This window comes from Nannospalax galili, unplaced genomic scaffold (genome assembly GCF_000622305.1).
Source record: "Nannospalax galili isolate Female #2095 unplaced genomic scaffold, S.galili_v1.0 scaffold1941, whole genome shotgun sequence".
In the NCBI taxonomy this organism is placed as follows: domain Eukaryota; kingdom Metazoa; phylum Chordata; class Mammalia; order Rodentia; family Spalacidae; genus Nannospalax; species Nannospalax galili.
Window position 1 is genome coordinate 604,616 of NW_008344179.1, and position 21,750 is coordinate 626,365.

The 21,750-nt window shown below is 43.7% G+C and overlaps 2 protein-coding genes across 2 annotated transcripts in view; one reads left to right on the forward strand and one right to left on the reverse strand.

Annotated features, from left to right (window-relative positions):
• Positions 1–3,154, reverse strand: part of LOC115071584 — a 32,903-nt gene extending 29,749 nt beyond the window's left edge. Inside the window, exon 1 of the mRNA XM_029567049.1 lies at positions 2,937–3,154. The gene's annotated coding sequence lies outside the window, so the exon portion shown is untranslated. The remainder of the gene's footprint in view (positions 1–2,936) is intronic.
• A 75-nt stretch (positions 3,155–3,229) lies between these two features.
• The window catches only part of Ttl (tubulin tyrosine ligase), a 34,199-nt gene continuing 15,678 nt past the window's right edge, over positions 3,230–21,750 (forward strand). The window contains exons 1-4 of the mRNA XM_008840363.3: positions 3,230–3,552; positions 6,252–6,330; positions 15,573–15,805; positions 21,039–21,174. Of these exons, the coding sequence (XP_008838585.1) occupies positions 3,396–3,552; positions 6,252–6,330; positions 15,573–15,805; positions 21,039–21,174 (605 nt within the window). The 5' untranslated portion in view covers positions 3,230–3,395. The remainder of the gene's footprint in view (positions 3,553–6,251; positions 6,331–15,572; positions 15,806–21,038; positions 21,175–21,750) is intronic.

The following is a 21,750-nucleotide window of genomic DNA, read 5'->3' on the forward strand; positions in this document are numbered from 1 at the left end:
ATTTCAGTCTGTGGGGGTTTTTATGGCAGCTAACAACTGTCCGTAACTCCAGTCCCAGGGGATCTGACAGCCTCTTCTGACTAGGCACTGCACTGCACCACACAGGTGCACTTACCTACATGCAGGCAATACACGCATACACATACAAAAACAATATATGGCTGGGTATGATGGTGCATACCTTTAATCCCAGTACCCAGGAGGCAGAGGCAGGTGAGTCTCTGTGAGTGAAGGTCAGCCTGGTCTACCTGGTGAGGCTAGCCAGAGATACACAGTGAGACCCCATTTCAACAAAAAAAATAATTAATACATTTCATAATCATAACATGCAGTGGGGGAAGCAAACTTCTCAGTGTTTTCAAATCCCTGGCATGCTACTCTTTGAGGTTCAGAAACAATAAATCAGTATTCCCAGAGTAAACATACTTCTAACAATCATCACACCCTATTAATTGAATAGCTAAAATTCTTGTTTAAAGAGTAAACTATATTAAGTTTAGTAGTACATCCAAAGAACGACACCATGCAGAAATATTCTTACAATGAAAAACATAGTTTAGAATTCCTGTCTCTCAGTAGGGTAGTAGTCCCTCAGGGAATCACATGTGGACACGACCCATTTATGGACTTACTTTGCACTGAAAATGTGTTGTACCTTGAGAGAACACCACAGTCAATCAAAATTACAGGTCAACAACAGAAAGAAAATTTGAAAATCCTTAAACATTAGAAAATTAACACATGAATAACAAAACACAATAGCCTGTGGTCAGAGAAGAAATAACGTATTTTTCTGCTACTAAGTATGTGTGTGTGTGTATGTATGTGTTACAAAGTTTGCAGACTTGAACTACCTGTCTGTAGATGACTCCCATAGAACAGAAAGTGAAAGTGTTCACACTTAACAAGATAGCTCTGCTTTATAGACTCTGGTTTTCTTCTAACAAAATTATTTTCAGCTTATTATGTAAACGCATCATCTATTATGTAGCGATAAGTTGTCATATATGGAGGTCTTATAAACGAGGCACATGCTGGGCATTTTACATGCTGTTTAATCTTTACAACTTTCACATAAATACATTATACTTGGTTTTTAAAGATTTATTTGGGGGGGTTGGAGAGATGACTCAGTGGTTAAGAACACTGCCTACTCCTGCAGAGGTCCTAGGTTCAGTTCCCAGCACCCACATGGTGGCTAATCACCGTCCATAACTCCAGTTTTATGTGATTTGATGCTCTCTTCTAGCCTCTGTGGGCACTGTATGCACAGGTGCACTTATATACTTGCAGGCAAAACACTCATACACACAAAATTAAAAAATTAAGATTTATTTTTATTTGCCTGTATGCATATGCATTTGCATGTATGTATATGCACATAGTTGTGAGTGCCTGGAGAGGCCAGAAGAGGACACCAGGTCCCCTGGAGCTCGAGTTACAGGTGGTTGTGAGTTTCCCAATATGGGTTCTGGAATAACAGCAAGTGCCTTTAACCTCTGAGCCACCTCTCCAGCTCCAGGCCAATTTTTTTTTTTTAGATTTTATTTATTTATTTATTTATTTATTTATTTATATTTATTTATTTTTAATGTGTATTATGAACAAAGAAAACTGAACATGTACTGACCAGAAAGGGACAGCTGTAGACAATTCAAGCTTTGTTTGGCTTATACTTTTCCATGTCCAAATACATCATTGAGAGAAGTCAGGATGTAAACTCAAGGCAGGAACCAGGAGGCAGGAACTGAAGCAGAGACCATAGGGTAGGGTGGGGGGGAGTACTTACTGGTTTGTCTCTCCCAAGCTCATGGTCTACTACCTTTTTTATATAGCCCAGGCCCACCTACCCAGGGATGGCACCACTCATAGAGGGACAGGCTCTACTACATCAACAAGCAATTAAGAAAATGCCCTAGAGATATGTGAAAAGGCCAATTTGATGGAGGAAATTCCTCAGTTGAAATTCCCTGTTCCCAGGTGTGTCAAGCTGACAATTGAAGTGAAGCTATGACAACCCAGCGTTTTTGTTGTTTTTTGTGCTCTGAGCAGATTCAGTATGTCACTGAAATTCTATAGATCAAGATGGCTGTGCCCACAGGGGATGGGTAAAGATGAGGAAGGACCAGCCTTCACAGTGTGCTCAATAGCTATCCAGAGTTTGAGGGAGCACAGGATGGAGGGAAGTCCCACAGTGTTCTTCCTCCAAAGGCAAATAAAAGATGTGCTGCAATGTTTGGAACTGCTGTGGATAATTTGTAGGGAGGTTCAACGGAAATCTCAAAAGTTAGCAGAATCAGTTTCTTATAAAAGTTAAGAAGTCTACAAGAACCAATGGGGCTTACTTAAGAACCAGTACCCCACCATTCAGAGGGAGAAACTGAATTCTAGAGAAGGGAGAGTGGCCCTGCTGCTAAAGGCAGGAGTCCAGTCCTGATCCCAGAGGCAGAGTCCAAAGATGCCCATCTCCGTCACATTACCTTGGGCTCAGCAGATCAAAGAACCTAACCCCAAGGAAACCATCAAGCATGAGCACCTTCAACGCTCTAGTTCCCTATAATGTAAACAATAAGGAAGCACATCTTCAAGTAGACACAGGATGGGGGCTTTGGCTTTCCGCCCCCGCCCCCTTGAGACACGGTGGGACATGTGGGACTGGTGACTCAGGAGATGGTCTTGAATTCGCTTTGTAGAGAAAGATAATCTTGAACTCTTGATCTTCCTTCCTCCACTAGTGCTGGGATTACAGGTTTCACTCGGCGCTGGGACTCAAAATCAGGGTTTCCTGCATGCTAAGTAAACACCCTACCAACCGAGTTACATCCTCAGCCTGTTTTCAATCCATCAAACCTACTTTTTTTTTTTAAAGACACCTTGAAATATAAATAATCTAATAATGAATTACACAAAATGTCCATATTTAATTTCAAACCTACTTTTGAACTAGGTAGAAGACCCAGACCAACTGCCGAAAGAGACGTTCGGCTGGCAGAGCCCCTGGCTGTGGCCCTGGGCTCTGGAACCCGCCTCCCGCAGTCTCTGCACCGCGCACCGGGTGCTGCGGTCACACCCGCGCCCCACGCAGCGGACCCCGGGTGCAGGCTCTACAGCTGAGCGCAGGCAGCACCACCGCCCACCGACCACCGCTCCTAGGCCCGCGGCCGCGCGGAATCACGGGGCGGAGGCGGAGCCCGCGGAGGGCGTGGCCGAGGGCGGTGTTCGGCTCTCCGGTGCGGCGCGCGCGCCCTGGGCGGCACCTCTGGAACCGCGTGGTGCGGCCCGGGCGCGAGGCCGGAGGTGGGCGACGTCCACGCGGGGCCCGGGCAGCGTCCTCGCGGGACTTCCGTGTGGCCGGCTCGTCCTGCGGCGGCTGCCCGGGCTCGCGGCCCTGCGCCATGTACACCTTCGTGGTGCGCGACGAGAACAGCAGCGTCTACGCCGAGGTGTCCCGGCTGCTGCTCGCCACTGGCCACTGGAAGAGGCTGCGGCGCGACAACCCCAGGTTCAACCTGATGTTGGGCGAGAGGAACAGGCTGCCGTTCGGGAGACTGGGTGAGCTTTTGCCTGGGTCGTGTCTCCTGTCCTTGGCCTGGCCGCGGCGCGCACGCCCTGCCGGGAGAGCCGGCGCTTTTGTTTTTAAGGTCATCAATCTTCCCGGTGCCCGGGCTCGCTGGGGCAGGTCTAGAACGGATCTAGCAGGAGCCGAGTCCCGTGCGGCTCCCCGGTCTGCTCAGGGTGACCCGGCCCTGCATCTGGGACGTGAGCCGCGGTCTCCCGCTTACCCGGGCGGGGGGCTCCGCAGAACCGGGGGCTGGCATCCATCCGCTGCAGTCATCCTGCAGCTCCCCGCCACGGAGGATTCCGCCCCGTGTAGGGTGGGTGCCGAGTAGGAGTTTTCGGGGTTGAAACCATTAAGGCTTCTGCTACCCTGAGGCCCAGCTGAACCCATGGGGAATTGGAGGAAACTTGCACTCCCAAGGCAGGAGCTTCCAGGCAAGGCTGGGGGCTGTCCTATTTTAGTCTTGTTTTGCTAGACCAAAAACGTGCTTTCACGATTGTGCGTCTAGTAGTGGGTTACATGAGCCCAGGTTCCCCTTGGGCTCTGCTTTCTCCCTCCTTTACTCCCTCACATAGGTGAAACTGGTCAGGTACCAGCCTATCCACAACTCGCCTGTAGAAAGGGTCCTTTTAAAATGATGTAATCTCGAAGTTGTCCAGATGGGTTCAACGCACTGCCCATGGACTTCTGCTTGGTCGCATGGAACCTTCACTGCAGTCATCTGGGAAGGGTTCGCCCCTCTCTGGGTACCGCCCCTCTCAGGGTACGTGGTTCCTTTGCCAAAACTCATCTGGGGTGAGGTCAGTTTATTCCAAGAACAAAAGGGGAGAATTGATACTGATAAGTAGGTCCTTGGAGGGTAGCCCAGAGAGCAGAGTTCTATGCCCTGAGGAGGTGAGGGGAGGGTTTTCAGAAATAGGTGTGGTCAGAGGTTGGATGAGACCAGACTGGAACTAGGCTGGTTGGAATTGGCTGGGTGTTGCTGAATTTAGGCGTTAGGACATTAGAGAGCTGTATCAAATATAAAGGTGGGAGGAAGCGTGCTGAGGTTTAGCCTTACAGACAGGGTCCAGGGACAACTTTTCATTGTCACCCAAGTTTATGGTGTAGAACTGTGGCTCCATAGAGAGGCTGGTTGCAAGCCCCAGAAATCTCAATACAGAGAACGTACCTGGAAATGGATTCCCTTTTTGTTAAACTGCTTCCTCTGGAAGTGCTCAGCAGTTTAGGCCTGCCTGTTAAGGAATTTGAATATGGAGAATACACCCAAAGGGTCTGCCCTGGCCAGGAAAGGAGTGGCTGTCGCAGCAGTGTACAAGCTTAGAGATGACCAACAGAAGCCTTTTAGGGTCCCAGTCCCAAGCAGGGATACATTCAGCAGATGACCAGCAAACATTTGGCTTTTATGGGAAAGCAAAGAAGCATCCTCAAACCAAAATGGGTATGTCTCCTCACTGTTAGGGGTGTTTTTTGCTCAAAGTGGGCTGCATAAAACCCAAAGACAAAGCTCAGAGAGTCAGGGAATGGCTCTGTAAGGCCAGTGCCAGGGGGATAAGAAAGTAACAGGTCAGGTGGGAATCAGGCCTATCTGCTCCAGGGAGACTGTGAAAACCAGGTAATGTTGGGCACTTTGATTTGATTGTGTGCCATGCTTGGATAAATTATTGCTACCTCTGACACCAAATCAAAATCTTTTTAAAAAATATTTTATTTATTATTTTTATTTTATGTGTATGAGTGTATTGCCTGCATGTATGTAGGTACACCAATGTCATGCAGTGCCTGTGGCGGTCAGAAGAGTGTCAGATCCCCTGGAACTGGAGTTATGGACAGTTGTTGGCTGCCATGTGGGTGCTGGAAATCGAACCTGGGTCCTCTGCAAAAGCAGCCAGTACTCTTAACTGCTGAGCTATGTCTCCCACCCCCAAATCAAAATTCTTTAAAAATATTTTTATTGGAAAGGCAGTGCATTTTGTTAGGATTTAAATTCTTTTATATACAAAATACTTGTATTCTTTCATTTCTAATTGTATGTTTTACTTTTTTTCATCTTTGTGGTGCTGGAGATTGAACTCAGGGCCTCCCATATGCTGAGCAAGCACTCTCCCACTGAACTACACTCCAAGCCTTCTGCTCTGGTTATATAAAGTTTTGTGATAAGAGCTGTTAAAATGCTTCCCTGTGGGATGATGTACAGAAGAAAGTTCTCAGGGCTTCCACCATTATGGACATGTCCTTTCCAGTACCTTCCTCTACTCCTAGTAGACCTGCTACAGACATGCTGGAGTCTAGCAGCATCATAGTTCTGCCTTCTTTGAAGTGTGGCAAAAGCCAGGCTGGGATGTGTGATGCATTCAAGTAGCCTTACTTGACAGATTACTGTGTGTCTTAAGCCAAGAGAGGAGAGTAATAGGATGAAGAACAAGTGAAACAGAAAATACCCTGTACCCTCCACCCTAATAAGAAAAAAGGCAGCCGTGTTCATTGGCAGACCTGCAGTGTTATTTCAGTATTGAGAGTAGGGTGCTGCAAGGAAAGGGGGCCTCAGGGACACAAACAGTCCTTCCCTTTCTATCAGCCTGAAGTTAGAGAAAGCAAAGATGGGCACGACACATCTGTTCTGCTTGCCACTGCTGACAGCATCATTCCCCACCTGTTCTGTTTCCCTTCTGAGCCTCTCCTTTCCTTGTAGGTCACGAGCCTGGGCTGGTACAGCTGGTGAATTACTACAGGGGGGCGGACAAACTGTGCCGAAAGGCTTCCTTAGTGAAGTAAGTGTTCTTTAAGACATCTATTTTCAGTGTTTTACATACATGTGTTTAGCTTTCATCCTGAAGCACTTAGACCAAGATGAGGGATTATTTTAAAGGAAAAATACTTGACTATTTTAAAAGCCAACAAATACCAGTGCTGCAGCCTTCTCTAGGTTTCTCCAACTACAGTTTAAGGTGTTGCTGTGTATCGCTTAATAAACCAGCTTGGTTTCCTAGGTGAGGCTCCTAGGAAGCAGAGCCTGACTCAGTTTCTTTCGTAAGTGATTTCTTGGGGGATGGTTCTTAGGGCAAACCCATCTGTAAGCCAGGGGAGCAGGGTAGGGCAGGGTGATAGGGACCAAGCGAAGAAGTGGTTTTCGTTGAAGACTCACCCTCGAAGCCCTGAGGTGCATGGCACCTCAGAGTTGTCATATCTAGAAGAAAGGGAACAGTTCTCATGTCAGTCAGGAACATTTTTTTCTTGGGATTTGCTGGCCCTGGTAATGCCCTTACGTTCTCTTTTCTTGGGTGTCGGGAAAGATGGAGGGCTAAGTTGCCAAGTATTTGTGGTCCCTGGAGAAGAGTGTGCGTATACCTCCTCGGGCAACTCTCAAGCTGCTAGGGGTCCTTCAGAGAGGATATCTGGACAAGGTACCACAGGACCTGCTTCACCACCCACCTCTGAGCCATGAGATATGGCAGGATAGCATAAGAATGACATTATAAGGTGGGAAGGGACAACATTACACAGTGACCAAGACCTAAGGTCAGCAGCTCGGCTTGGAGCCTCGGCTTTTAGAGGAATCTTATTAGTGAGCAGATCTCATCCCTCTAAGCCTCCATGCCTCCCTTAAAGCAGTTACGAAGATTAAACAAGGTCACACATATAAAGTGGATGTAGCACAGTGACCTGGTGCACCATGGGTGTTTGTGCTTTAACTTGCTTTCCCTGTAAGTGTAATGAGAATAATTACCTTAGGATTGTTATAGGGATTGAGTTATTTATGAAGATTTTGGAATGTCTCATCATTTGTAATTGTGAAATATTCATCTGATTACTACTATTGTGGTTGTTATTGCTGTGATTACTGTCATTTTAATAATGAAACACAGGTCTCCAAAATCAGGGCTGCAGTAAATCTCTGGGATTTATTTCCACATGACCAGGGCTAGAGAGATGGCTTAATGATTAAGAACACATACTCCTCTTCCAGAGGGCCTAAGTTCATTTCCCAGCACCCATGTCCAGCAGCTTATAACTGCCTGTAACTCCAGCTCTAGGGGATCTGACACCCTCTTCTGGCCCCTGAGGGTATCTACACACATGCCTCATACACTCACACAGACACATAAGGATAAATATAAACAAAAATAAAAATAACACTTTTTTCTTCCTTCCTTCCTTCCTTCCTTCCTTCCTTTCCTTTCTTCTTCTTCTTCTTTTTTTTTTTTTTTTTTTTTTTTTTTTTGAGACAGGATCTCACTATGTAGCCCTAGGTGGGCTGGAACTCACTATGTGGACCAAGCTGGCCTTGAACTCACAGAGATCTGCTACCTCTGATTCCTGAGTCCTAAGATTAAATGTGTGTCCTACCATGCCTAGCTAAAAATAAATCTTTTAACCAGAAGAATATGGCCTCATAGCTAGGAAGCAGAGGATGCTGAAAAAAAAAATTAGTGCTCTGCATATTTGCATATTCAACAACTATAATGAGTCAGAGAACAGACTAAAGTCATGGTCAGTTAAGTAGATATCCATGACTTTGAACAGTGTACCCTGAATCCCAGTAGCCCCTTTGTAAAATGGGGCTAGATGGTGGTCACAATGCCTGTTCTTTGACCTACAGTGACATGGGATGTCATCTATAATGGCACCTTATAAATGGTGACATGACCTAAGCAGGCTGGCTGCTGTCACATCCTCATCAGCTTCCTTCCATCTCGAAGTGTCCAGCAGGGGGCTGTAGCACCCCCAGGGGATGCTGCTCTCTTGCACAGTGTGTCTCTTCTGTGATTTTGTTTGGTTTGAAAGGACCCTAGAGAAGTACAATCTCCCTCATTTTATAGGACACATTGGTGTATGTGTGTGTGTGTGTGTGTGTGTGTGTGTGTGTGTGTGTGTGTGTGTATGTATACATGTAGAGAGAGAGAGAAGGAAGGAGAGGGAGGCCAATCAGTGCTTGTGCCAGGAGAGGTCTGATTTGTGATTTGTACAGATGGGGCATATGTGACTGGGCATGCCTCCCAAAGCCTCGATGGGGTTCTGTGCTGGACCCTGGACAGCTGGCTTCTTTCTTATTTCAGGGAGTATCAGAAATTTATCAACAACCCATTGCTACAGCCTTGGAGCCCTTGTAGGATTTTTTTGTCCTGACAGGGTTACATGCTTTCTTTTTCTCTTGTGGGTGTTATTCCCTCACAGATGTGGATAAACCTGGATTTACAATTGCTCACCATACAGGCTGCTCCAGGAATTGAATAACCACAAAAGACTTTGTGTAGAGCTTGGGCTGTGTTCTGTATAGGAAGTGAGGACTTCCAACCAAGGTCATCTTACAGACCAGCATTGCCCAACAGAAATAGCATGCTAGCCACACATGTAATTTTAGACTTTCTAAGACAGTAATTGCAAAGAAACAGGTGCTGTTAAATCAGTGTATTTTATTTAACCAAATAAATCCAAATATTGGGGTAAGGGTATAATTTAGTGGCTGAATACCTGCCTGGCAGGTATAAAACTTTGTATTTGATCCACAGCATCATAAAAAAGGAAGAAAAAACCCTCTAAAATATATTGGTTTTTTTTACATGTCATTAATATAAAAATTAATGATATATTTAATTTTTTTCATTCTGAGTCTTCAAAAGCTGATGTATATTTTAAATTTGCATCACATCTTAGTTCTGACATTAAATTTTCATTAGAAACCCTTGATCTTTAGTCACACATAAGAATTTATGATTGAAGAAGTAGATTTAGGGCTGGGGATGTAGCTCATTGGGTAGAATGACAATCCAACAGGCACAAAGCACTGAGTTTGAGCTCTAGCACCACACACAAACTGTGGTGGAGAGATGGATCAATGATTAAGAGCACTGACTGCTCTTACAGAGGGCCCGGGTTCGATTCCCAGCACCCACGTGGCAGCTAACAACCATCCATAACTCCAGTTCCAGGGGAATCTGATGCCTTCTGACCTCTGCAGGCACTGAATGATACCAGTACACCTACACACATGAAGGCAGTACATTAATACACATAAAAATAAATAAAATAGTTTTAAAAATAAAAACTATGGAGTTGGAGAGATGGCTCAACAGTTAAGAACACTGGCTGTTCTTGCAGAAGACCTGGGTTTGAATCCCAGCACCCACATGGCAGCTAACAACTGTCCGTAACTCTAGTTACAGGGGATCTGACAGCCTCTTCTGTCCTCTGTGGGCATTGCACGACACGAGTGTACCTACCTACATGCAGGCAATACATGCATACACATAAAATAAAAATAAAATATTTTTTAAAAATAAAAACTATGCATGGTGATGCACGCCTATCATCCCATCTCTTGGGAAGTGGAGTCAGGAGGATCAGGAGTTCAAGCTCATCTCTACTACATAGTGAGTTTGAGGTAAGCCTACGTTACAGAAGACTCAAAAAATAAAACAAGCAAACAATAAACAAAGGAAAAGTAGATTTACATACCTAAGTTGTTCCAAGTACATAAAAATTTTTCAGTAATTGAATTGAATATAAAAAGTAATTTTGGGGGGCTGGAGAGATGGCTCAGCAGTTAAGAACACCTACTACCTATATGGTGGCTAACAACTCCAGTTCCAGGAGATCTGGTGCCCTCTTCTGTCCTCCGATGGCATTGCATGACACAGGTGCACTTATATACACGCATACACATACAAATAAAAATAAAGCTGGGCGTGGTGGCTCATGGATGCAGGCAGATCCCTCTGAGTTCAAGGCCAGCCTGGTCTACATGGTGAGTTCCAGGACAGCTGGGGCTACAGGGAGACGGTGTCTCAAAAAAACCAAAAAAAAAAAAAAAAAAAAAAAAAAAATCAAATTAAAACAAAAAGTTTTTTAAAGTAATTTAAGGGCTGGAGAGATGGCTTAGTGCTTAAGCACACTGACTGCTCTTGCAGAGGACTTGCCTGGGTTCGGTTCCCAGCACCCACATTTGAACATATGGTACATACTGAAAACATTTGCTTCTGTCTGTAACCCCAGGACCAGGGGATCTGATACCCTCTTCTGGCATATGTGAGCTTTGCATGACATAGTTGTACTTACATACATGCAGTCAAAACACTCATATATATGAAATGAAAATAAATAAATTTAAAACATTTTAAAGCAATTTCCTTTAATATTCATGTACACATTGGTAAAACAGACTCTTTTTTTTTTCCAGAAGAGTTTATTTGGCTTTGAAACAAAAATGAAAATATTTGCAAAACTAGTCCAAATTAAGTAAATTCCAACTCTTGTGTCGTTAGTATTTTTAATATGGGATTCAAGGAGGGTATTCAACATATTGAAAAATAATTCTAGGACTGGAGAGATGGCTCAATGGTTAAGAGTACTGGGTGCTCTTGCAGAGATCCTGGGTTCAATTTCCAGCACCCACATGGCAGCTAACAATCATCTATAACTCTAGTTCTAGGGGATCTGACACCCTCGTTTCCATGGGCACTGTGTGACATGGGTGCACTTACATGCATGCAGGTGATACACTCATACACATAAAATAAAAATAAATAAAGGGGATGGAAAGATGGCTCAGCGGTTAAGAGCACTGAGTGCTCTTGCAGACGACCTGGGTTCAATTCCTAGTACCCACATGGTGGCTATGAATCGTCCTTAACTCCAGTTCCAGAGGAATCCGAAGCCCTTTTCTGACCTCCGTGGCATTACATAACACGGGTACACTCACATACATCCAGGCAATACACTCATACACATAAAAAGAATAATAAATAAATACATAAATACATAAATAAATAAATATAAAAAGAAAACTCTGTTACTTTTGGAGTATTAAAGTTTTTTCCAGCAACAGTCATAATCCTATTATAGTTAAAAATCATCTGCATATTACTGCATGATAAAATGTGTAGAAAATCATTACTATTAATTGTATTAATTATAAAATTGGAACACTATCACACCTGTATGGCTAGATCATAAAGTCTTCTTTTCTCTCACTGGAGCTGAAATTTAGCTTGCGTGCATGCAATGTGGATATATAGGAGATGATATCATGCTGCCATTTACAAAAAATATGAATATTGAATGAAGTGTAATAGCTTATTGAGTGAAATAATGATTTGACAAATGTTCCTTCTAGTTCAAGAAAATACGAATTGGTGTAAACAGTACAGTTAAACTTTCATCTCTCCATCAGTATTGGCAGAGAACAGTGTCAATAAATTAACTGACTTCTGTGTTTTTCTTTTTCTTTCCCAACAGTTTCATAAACTGGTGAATCATTGTAACAGTCGCAAGTGTATACTGAGCCATTTAGGCAACTGTAGCTATGATACTTTATATAGAGTTTGTTTCGGAAAGCTGAGAAGCTAAATGTATTTGGTGTGTATCATACAGGGCAAGAAAGCAAATGTTTCCAGTATGTTTCCAATATGTAACATACCCTGGAGTGAGGTTAGAAAGAAAGGAAGGAAGGAAGGAAGGAAGGAAGGAAGAAAAGAAAAGAAAAGAAAGGGTCAGGTGGAGTGTGGTGGTTCACATCTTTAATCACAGTGCTCAGAAGGCAGAGGCAGAGGCAGAGGCAGGCAGATCTCTGAGTTTGAGGCCAATGAGGGATGCATAGTGAGACCCTGTCTCAAAAAACCAAAACAAGAAAAAAGAAAGACTACTACAGTCTACTAAAATTCCAGCAAATCTACATTTTAACCTAACCTGTTGAAGTTTTGTATGTTAGGATATACAAAATAATTTTTTACATATGGATGAAATTCTTTGATGTCAAATATTAACAAATACCAACATTGGGAGTTCCATGTTTTTTAGGCTGTGATTTGACAATGCTTTTCCACATAAGTATGTCCAAAGTATTAATTGAGCAGCATCTACTCTGTTGTAACTTCTCTGAAGCTATGGAAAACTTTTTGTCTTTTTGAGACAGGGTCTCTCTGTAGCCCCAGCTGGACTGGAATTCTCTATGTAGATCAGGCTGGCTTTGAACTCACAGAGATCCTCCTGCCTTTGCCTCCCAAGTGTTGGGACTACAGGCATGCGCCACTGTGCCCAGCTCCATTTAATATTTAAAAAATTTTTCAATCCATTTTTGATGTTGTTAGAATTTGTAGTCAATGGCTATTTGTGGCTTAACTATAAAACTTACAAACTATCTTTTCACATTTTTCCCTAAAATAATTTATTCATATTTATGCATCCACAATGTTTTTCTTTTTGTGTAAAAGTTCAAGCCATTTTATAGCTGACTGAAGTTCCAAGATTGGGTCTTGTTAAAAGCTTACTGGGAGACCTGGACTGCATGTACCTCAGTCAAAGAGCACTTGCCTAGCTGTGAAGAGACCCTGGGTTCTGTCTCCAGCACTGCAGGGTTAAAAAATGTCTTTAAAATGCTTTTGTTAGATGTTTGTGATTTAATTTGATTTGTTCATTAATTGAATGGTGAGGGAAGACTGTTTATCAAATAGTCTTTGCTGAAACAAATCTGCGCTATAGAACAGACCACTTTTCCATTTCATCTTTCTGTGCTCAGAGCAGGTGGCAGTCCTTGAATCTGTGGCACAATGTTCCTGCACTCTCATTTACTTATTTTCTCTGTACTGCCTTGGTCATTGTCCTAGCTTCTGTGTCCCTACTCAGTTTTTCATAGTATTATGCCTTAATTTTATATTTAAAATTTTGTCAATACTTGTCTTTTGAGACAGGGTCTCCCAGCAGCAGTCCCAGCTGACCTGGAACTCACTATGTATATCAGGCTATCCTCACAGAGATCCGCCTGCCTCTGCCTCCCAAGTGCTGGGATTAAAGGTGTGTGCCACCATACTGGCTTCAGTACTTTAGTTTTTTAACTAGGAAAATAGATTCCACCTTAGGTACCACTTCTGGTCACATAACTATTTTGTAACTCATGTTCTCTTTATTAAAAACATTATGTTTCATCAATGCACAGAGAAAAGCATGCTTGAGCTAGTTAATCTATTGTCCCTCAATAGAACAAGATGCTTTTGTGTGCTGTATTAGAAATGACACATGGACATGACGCGAACAAGTAAATGCCATCCCACTAAATCAATAAAGTTGTGCTTAATGGAGAAATATGATGGTGCATTGTTTTTTCCTGTTTAAAATTAGATACAGTTTACGGTTCACTTCCTGAGGCTCACTGGCCTGCATTCAAAGTGGCTGCATGTGACCAGTGACCACCATAAGGGACAATGTAGTGCAGAATATTTAGGAGCTAGAAATTTATATTTCTTAGTCTCTTTAGGTGGAAGGAACTTTCAAATTATGTTGCCTTCAGAATGGCTTTATTTAGAATCTTTTTTATGTGTGTGCGTGTTTGTGTGTATGCAGGTAAGCATACATGTGGAGGCCAGAGAACAACATCTCAGGTGTACTTCAGGCCCCATGTACTTCTTTTTTCTTGACAGGGTCTGTCACTGGTCTGGAACTTGCCAATTAGGGTAGGCTGTCTGGCCATTGAGCAGCAGGGGTCTGCCTCTCTCCCCTCTCCCTCCCCAGCACTGGGATTTCAAGTGTGCCACTGCATGTGGCTTTTTATGTGAGTTCTGAAGATCAAACTCAGGTCCTCATGCTTGCATGGCAAGCACATTACTGACTGAGCCATCTCTCTGCCACTTTATTTTAAATCTTAATTTAAATGTTATTTTTGCTGTTTGCTCACAGACTGGGTTTTAGAGCTAAATCTTAGTACAAACCTCACATGAGCAGTTCTGTTCTAGACAGAAGAGAGAGTACAGCTTAGTGAAAAGAAGGCCTGCACCTGTCCTGACTAGGCCTGCCTGCTCTAGTTGCTGGGGGTTAGGGTAAGGTGAAAGCTAGGACTTCGGAGTTTGGTGCTTGCATCCTGGCTGGTCCTCACACATTTGTGATATTGGAACTTTACATCTCTGTGACTCAGTTCTTCATTTGTGAAACAGATTCCTGAACTTCCAGCTGTGGTTCTGATTAGAGAGCAGTTCAAGGGAAGCCCTTGTGTTGAAGGGCCTTGCCAGGGGCTGGCTTTATCTTCTGTGGTGTTAATGTTGTTTGGAGAGCAGAAGGCATTGTGCTAGGTCCACTGAGGTCCTGTGTCTTGTTAGAAGGATTTCTTCTTTATTCCGTCACTGAGCTAAAAGCTAGAAATAAACGGTTTAATAATAGTATGTAGATAACTTAGATGAAGTATACAAGTAGACTAAGTAGTTGGCTTAGTGGTTTTTTTCTCCTCTAGATACTTGGACCAAATAGTATTTTTGCTAGTTATCCAAATATTTACTTCTCTTTCCACTTCATTTTTGTACTGTGGGTCTGTCTAGATACAACATATTGGTGAAAAGGTGTCAGTTTTAGGATTACATTGTTTCCATACAGATACATTTAAAAAGATCTAAATTTCTGAGCCCCTCCCCTTTTTTTGGCTGTTAAAATTTTTATTTATTTATTTATTTTATGTGTATGTTTATGTATCCCATGGAACTAGAATTATAGGTCCCCACAGAACTGGAGTTATAGTTGTTAAGCACCATGGGGGTGCTGGGAACTGAACCTGGGCCCTCTACAAGAACAGCCAGTGCTCTTAACTGTTGAGAAGCTCTCCAGCTTTGTTGTTTTGTTTTTTTGAGACAGGGTCTCATATAGCCCATGCTGGTCATGAGGATGACCTTGAACTTCTTCTGATCCTCCTGCCTCCACCTTCTGAATGCTGGGATTCTAGGCATGTGCCTGGTTTATTTGGTGCTAAGGATTACCCAGGGCCTGTGCAAGCTAGACAAGCACTCTACCAACTGAGCTGCGTCCCCAGCCCACCACAAGCCTTTTAAATTAACTGGAACATACCTTTTACAACACACCAGCGAGGTGCATTAGCGGTCTATCCCGGGAGGCCAAGAGTAAACAGAGAATCAGAGAGGAGACCTAGCTGGGTGGTCCCCCCTCCCCACCCTTGAAAAGTTTTGGGAGAAAGCTGCAGCCTTTCTGAGCAGGGTCAAAGCTCACTGAAAACAGAGACTGACCCTCTGTCATCTGCCAGGCTAGTCAAGACCAGTCCAGAACTGTCCGAGTCCTGTGCGTGGTTCCCTGAGTCCTATGTGATTTATCCAACTAACCTCAAGACCCCAGTTGCTCCGGCACAGAATGGAATCCAGCTGCCAGTCAGTAACTCAAGGACAGATGAGAGAGAATTCTTCTTAGCTTCTTATAACAGAAAGAAAGAGGATGAGGAGGGCAACGTTTGGATTGCTAAGTCATCAGCTGGTGCCAAAGGTGAGTGGCCATTGCTGCCCTTCCTCTGTTCCTTGCATGTTCCTGTTGCACTGCACTCAGTGGTGTGTTGGGTTTTGGTGATTGATTGATGATTGATTGATTGTGTATGAAAAGGGGTGTGTGCATGCCACGGTGCATATGTGGAGGTCAGAGGACAACTTGGCAGAGTTGGGTCTCTCCAGTGTGTATCCCAGGGATTGAACTCATGTCATCAGTCTTGGTGGCAGATGTCTTTATCCATTGAGCCATCTCTCTAGTCCTTAATGTATTTAGATGAATGACTCTACTCTGAATCATCACAATTAAAGAACATGTTCAGTTTTTTCTGAAGAAAAAAAAATTTCAGTCTCATGTAGTCTAGGCTGGCTGGTCTTGAACTGTCTAGGAAGCTGAGGATGACCCTAAACTCCTGATCCTCCTGCCTTTGCCTCCTGAGTGCTGGGATTACAGATGTACACCACCACACCTGATTTTATGTAGTTCTGGGAATCAAACCCAGGTCTTTGTGCATGTTAGGCAAGCACTCTACCAACTGATCTTCAGCCCCAGCCCTTTAAAGACCATCTGTTATCTTCCTGAATGTTTCTCTTCCTCTAGGTCTTCTCTTTAAGCTCTGGATTCAGCCATATCCTTGCTGTCTCCAAAGACATTTCAAACTTAAGTGTCTGATCCAGACCTTTCCATTTCCTTTCTGCTTGTCCACCGAAGCCTGCTCCTCTTCCATACTTCCTAATTAGCATATGACTTTACTGTTCACCTTACTGGTGCCCCAAACCTTGAATTTCTCCTTTATTGCCCTTTTCTTTACAACCTATACCAAAGGCTCTAATGTCATGCTGGTGCTGGGTTCAGAATACATCCAGGATTAGATTCTTGACAGTCCCACTGACCCCCTCCTTGAATCAAAGCCACCACTGTCTCTAACCAGTGTTACTGCAGTGCGATTCAGCCAGCTGTCCTCAAAATGCAAATCCATCATGTTGCTTCCTGCCTTTAGGATGACTCCAGAGTCCTGATGGGAGTCCACCCCATTGTACACTTTCTCATATCTCTGAAGTCACCTCCTCTTCTTGGCCTTGCTGACTGTGCTGTAGACACAAAGACTGCCTCGGGGCTCCTCACATTCTCAGATAAGTTTGTCTCTATCCCTAGATGTTGCCTAAAGTAGATGGTTTTCTGTCTCTCTCAGCTCACATGTTGCCTTTTCCGAGGCTTTTCTGGTTGAAAGAAGCCTCCATGCCCACTGCTTTGTGTCTTTACCTCACACGTGTTAACTTCTTCCTAGGACCATATCACACACATTGTCCCTCTCCCCACCATATTAGAAACCCCATGTAACATAGACTTTGTCTTGTTTGCTCTGTACCCTTCACACAGGCACGCAATGTGTGGAATGGGTATGTAGAAAGGGGTGAGGCTTATAGTATTAACTCCGACTTAAAATAGAAATGGCTTCCAGTGTAACAAGCCCAGTCTCCCTCTATAACTACTATCTTTTAAAAACTATTCCATCTTGAATTTACTCCTTTCATTGCCTGGAAGACGATCTGGCTTGGTAGCCCCTGGTCCAGTGGCCCTCAACGTTTTTTACCAACCATGAGACAGGAAGGCATCATGCTGAATCTCCTGAAAGTAGGCAGGGTGGACTCTTGCCACAAGTCAGGTACCTCACGTGCCTCTCTTTCTCTCTTGTGATTCCTCTCAAGTGCTGTCTTCCAGTTTGGTTCTTTGATACATGGAGGGCTTGGAAGAGGAAATAAGCATCTGTGGTGTTCCCTATTGTGAGCTGGGGGTCAGGATGCCATTGGGACATCTCAGGGTCCCTGGGCCCTATAGCAAGACAACACGGGTTGCTAAGCAGGCAGTGGTAAACAGATGAAAATGTCAAAGAATTTTAAGAGTTGAAGAGATGAGAGTATCTATAAGCTTTTGGAGAGGAAAGGACTACAAAATGAAATGATTAGACCAAAACATGACTTTTATACCCATTAAACAAATATCATGCCTATTACATACTTGGGATAGTTGGCTCAGAGTTCAAACTCTCTCTAGTATCTAGCTACTGGTCACCATCTTCATAGTCCATCTGTGATCTGCAGCCACATCACCTCTCACCTGGAGCACTGTTCTCTTTCCTCTGGTCCTGAGCCATTATCCAGAGTTTATATATAACACAGCTAACAGAGATCCTGTTAGAATGCTATCAGACCATGTTACATCTCTGCCCTACACTCTCAGCCCACACCAAGACAGCAACTGGCACCCATCAGAGTTTTAGTATATGTACTCAGTGAATGAATGAATGAATGAATGAGTGAGTGAGTGAGTGAATGAGTGTGTGTTTGGGGATTCAGGAATAAAAGAGGCAGATGTGACCCTTTGACCTCATGGACCCACAATCTAGTCAGGGAGACAGTGGGAAATAGCACAGGATGGGGGACAAATAGGTATAATTTTATAACTTTAAAAAACTTATCACAGCCAGGCGTGGTGGCGCACGCCTTTAACCCCAGCACTGGGGAGGCAGAGGCAGGCAGATCTCTGTGAGTTTGAGGCCAGCCTGGTCTACAGAGCAAGTTCCAGACAGCTGGAGCTACAGGGAGACCCTGTCTCAAAAAGACCAAAAAAAAACAAATCACATAATGCACATGGCAGTAAAGGGAAATGGAAAAGTTACTGTCTTATTTCACAACGTAATTATTTTTATTTTTTCTTATTGCCTTTATAAATGGGTGAAGCCCGGTTCAGTTAGTGATCAGCTGCTTTTCCATATGCTAACATGGATATGTAGAAACTAAAATTAAACCATTATGCCCCGTGTACATCCTCTGAGTGAAAATGGGATGCTAAGGTGGAAGCTCAACAAAGCGTAAGGCATCTCAGAACACTGAAAGTGACAGGATGATTGTGAACAATCGGAAGTGCCTGAAATGATTGACATGCCACATTCATGCACTGCAGAACTCAGCGCAGCAAATACGTCAGTTTACTGTAGACTGGTGTATAGGTTTAATGTGATTCCAATTAAGATCTCAGCAGGGCTTTTTTGTAGACATAAAGCTTCTAAAATTCAGATGGAATTTTACAGGCCGTAGCGTGTCATAAATCATCTTAGAAAGATAAAGTAGAATTACTCCATCCATTAGGTAATACTAAGGTCTACCACATCACTGTAGAACTCTATACACTGATGTACTGGCAAAGGGATGGTGCACTGAGAAGTAGAAGAGAGTTTATTTTCACTCACAGTTCGAGGTGCAGTCCATCATGGTGGTAAAGTCAAGGCAGCAGGAGCTTGAAGTGGCTGGCTATGTTAACCTCTGCAGTCAGAAAGAGCAATGCGTGCCTGTAGCTCAGTTCCTCTTTTCCATCTGTACAGTCCAGAATCCCTTGCCCAGGGAATGGTCCTGTCCACAGTTAAGATAGGTCTTCCCACCTCAATTAATATACTCAGGGATGGTTCCCCATAGGTCTGCCCAGAAACCCTGTCTTCCAGGTGATTCTGAATTCTATCAAGTTGACAGTGAACACTAGCTGTCACAGCATTCAGTAATGAAAGACATGGTTGGGAAGATGTGGGTGTGTCAGCCCTCCTGTAATCTCAGCACAGGGAACAGCAAAGGATCCTTAGGCCAAGCTGACTTGCCAGATTAGCCAAAATAGCAAGCTCTGGGTTCAGTGAAAGATGTGCCTCAATATATAAGATAGAGAGCCATCAAGGAAGAGCCTGACCTCAACCTTGGACCTCCACATACCTGCACATAGGTGTACATGCACACTCATATGCATACCATACATGCCAAGAAAGAGATAAACTTTCCAACAAATGGTGCTATATAAGATACATATTCATAGGAAAAAGAAGATAAGCCAATTCAAACATAGTTTAAGCCAGACCTAAATCATAGTGCATATAAAAGGTAAAACCATAAAATTGGGGGGGGGGTTTAAAATATGATACCAATAATGTGATCACAATACCGAGAGCTGAGAAATTACGCCTCCTCAAAATAAAACTTTTGTTCTATGACACAAACTTTGAAATCTGTAGGCTGTGAAATTAGCTGAACACAAATGGCCATATACTATGTGGCGTGGTTCATATGAACTGTGCAGAAGACACAGATTCATAGAGGCAGCAGGTAAGTAGTCATTAGGGGCTCATGTGAAGAGGGGGCGATAGCTACAGAGTTTTGGGAGATGAAAAAACGTTCTAAAATGACATTCTAGTCTTAACTGAGGAACTCCCAAATATACTAAAACTCATTGCACTGTACACTTTACGAGAATGGATTTTCAATTCAAGTGTTAAAAAGGCTATGTCACTCATTCCAGTTAACGGACAATTTGCATGTGTCCTGTTTTCTCTATTACAGTGCTACAGGGCACATCACTTCATATTCATGTCCTAATCTTTTTGCCTAGATGCCCTAATAATCCTTAAATTTTTATAGGATATTATGTTAGAATCATAAGAAAAAGTGATCATAACAGTATAGGTGGTTGGTTTTTTTTCGGGGGGAAGGGGGAGGGGGAAGAGGGTCTTTTTGAGACAGGGTCTCCCTGTAGCCACAACTGGCCTGGAATTCACTATGTAGATCAGGCTGGCCTCAAACTCACAGAGATCCGCCTGCCTCTGCCTCCCATAGACAGTATAGGTTTATTGTAGCCAGTGACAAATGATACAGTGACTTTTTTTCAAGTACTCAGAAACTTTGTAAAATGGAGAGTTCAGGCCAGAGAGATTGGTCAGTGGGAAAAGGTGCTTGCAAAGCCTGACAGTATAGTTTTAATCCCCAGGACCTACATGGTAGAAGGAGAAAACCTTCTGCAAGTTGTCTTCCAACCTCCATACACACACTATGGCACACTTGCACACATATACAGACAAAATAAGTAATATGGAAGCAAGGGTAAACTCCCTGAAATGTCATGGCCTGATGAGGTAGTGTTGAAAATACTGTATGATTCAAGGGATAATCCTTGCAGGGAGAAGGGAGAGAGATGAAGGGAGGCAGGGAGGGAGATGGTGGGAGGAGGGAGAGAGGCAGCAAGGGAGAAGGTGGGAGGAGGGAGGAAGGTAGGGAGAAGGGAGAAGGAGGGAGGGAGGGAGGGAGGGAGCAGGCCAGTGAACCCTCCTGTGGTTTGGTTCTGCTCTTTCCTTCCTGGCTTTGAAGGGAGTTGTTCCTTTGGAGTGAGCAGGGCTAGTTTTGTGTTGCTTTTGTTCCATTAGGCGAAGGCATCCTCATCTCCTCGGAGGCTTCTGAGCTCCTGGATTTCATAGACAACCAGGGCCAAGTACATGTAATCCAGAAGTATCTTGAGCACCCTCTGCTTCTTGAGCCTGGTCACCGCAAGTTTGACATTCGGTAATGCTTCAGTGTCCCCAGCTGAGCTTGTCATTCATTTGAAAACTAGAGTTTGGAGAGAAGGGGATACATGTGGCTGTGTCTGGTATGCTGCCACACTTGAGTGCAGCCCAGCACAGCTGCTGGTCCCTACCTCATTTTTTGCTTTCATTACTGTTTTTCTTCTACCTAGGAAATGTTACTAAGATTATGTATATATCACATAGGCTTTTCTGTTTATAAAAGTTATTTGTGGTCTGAAGAGAACAGAGTGTGTATATGGGTATTGCTTACATATGGCGCTGGGAAGTCAAGTGCTTGCTGCACAAGCATTAGGATTTGAGTTCAGGTTCCTAGCACCCAGGTATAGCAGAGCACACCTGTAACCCCAACACTGGGGAGGCAGAGACAGGAGGGTCCCTGAGGCTTGCTGACTAGCCAATCTAGTCTAATTGGTGAGCTCCAGGTTCATTGAGAAAGTATCTCAAAAAACAAGGCTTACGGAGATTGAGGAAGACACTAGAGGTTAACTCCTGTCCTCTATAAAGACACACAGAGAAAGAGAGAGAGAGAGAGAGAGAGAGAGAGAGAGAGAGA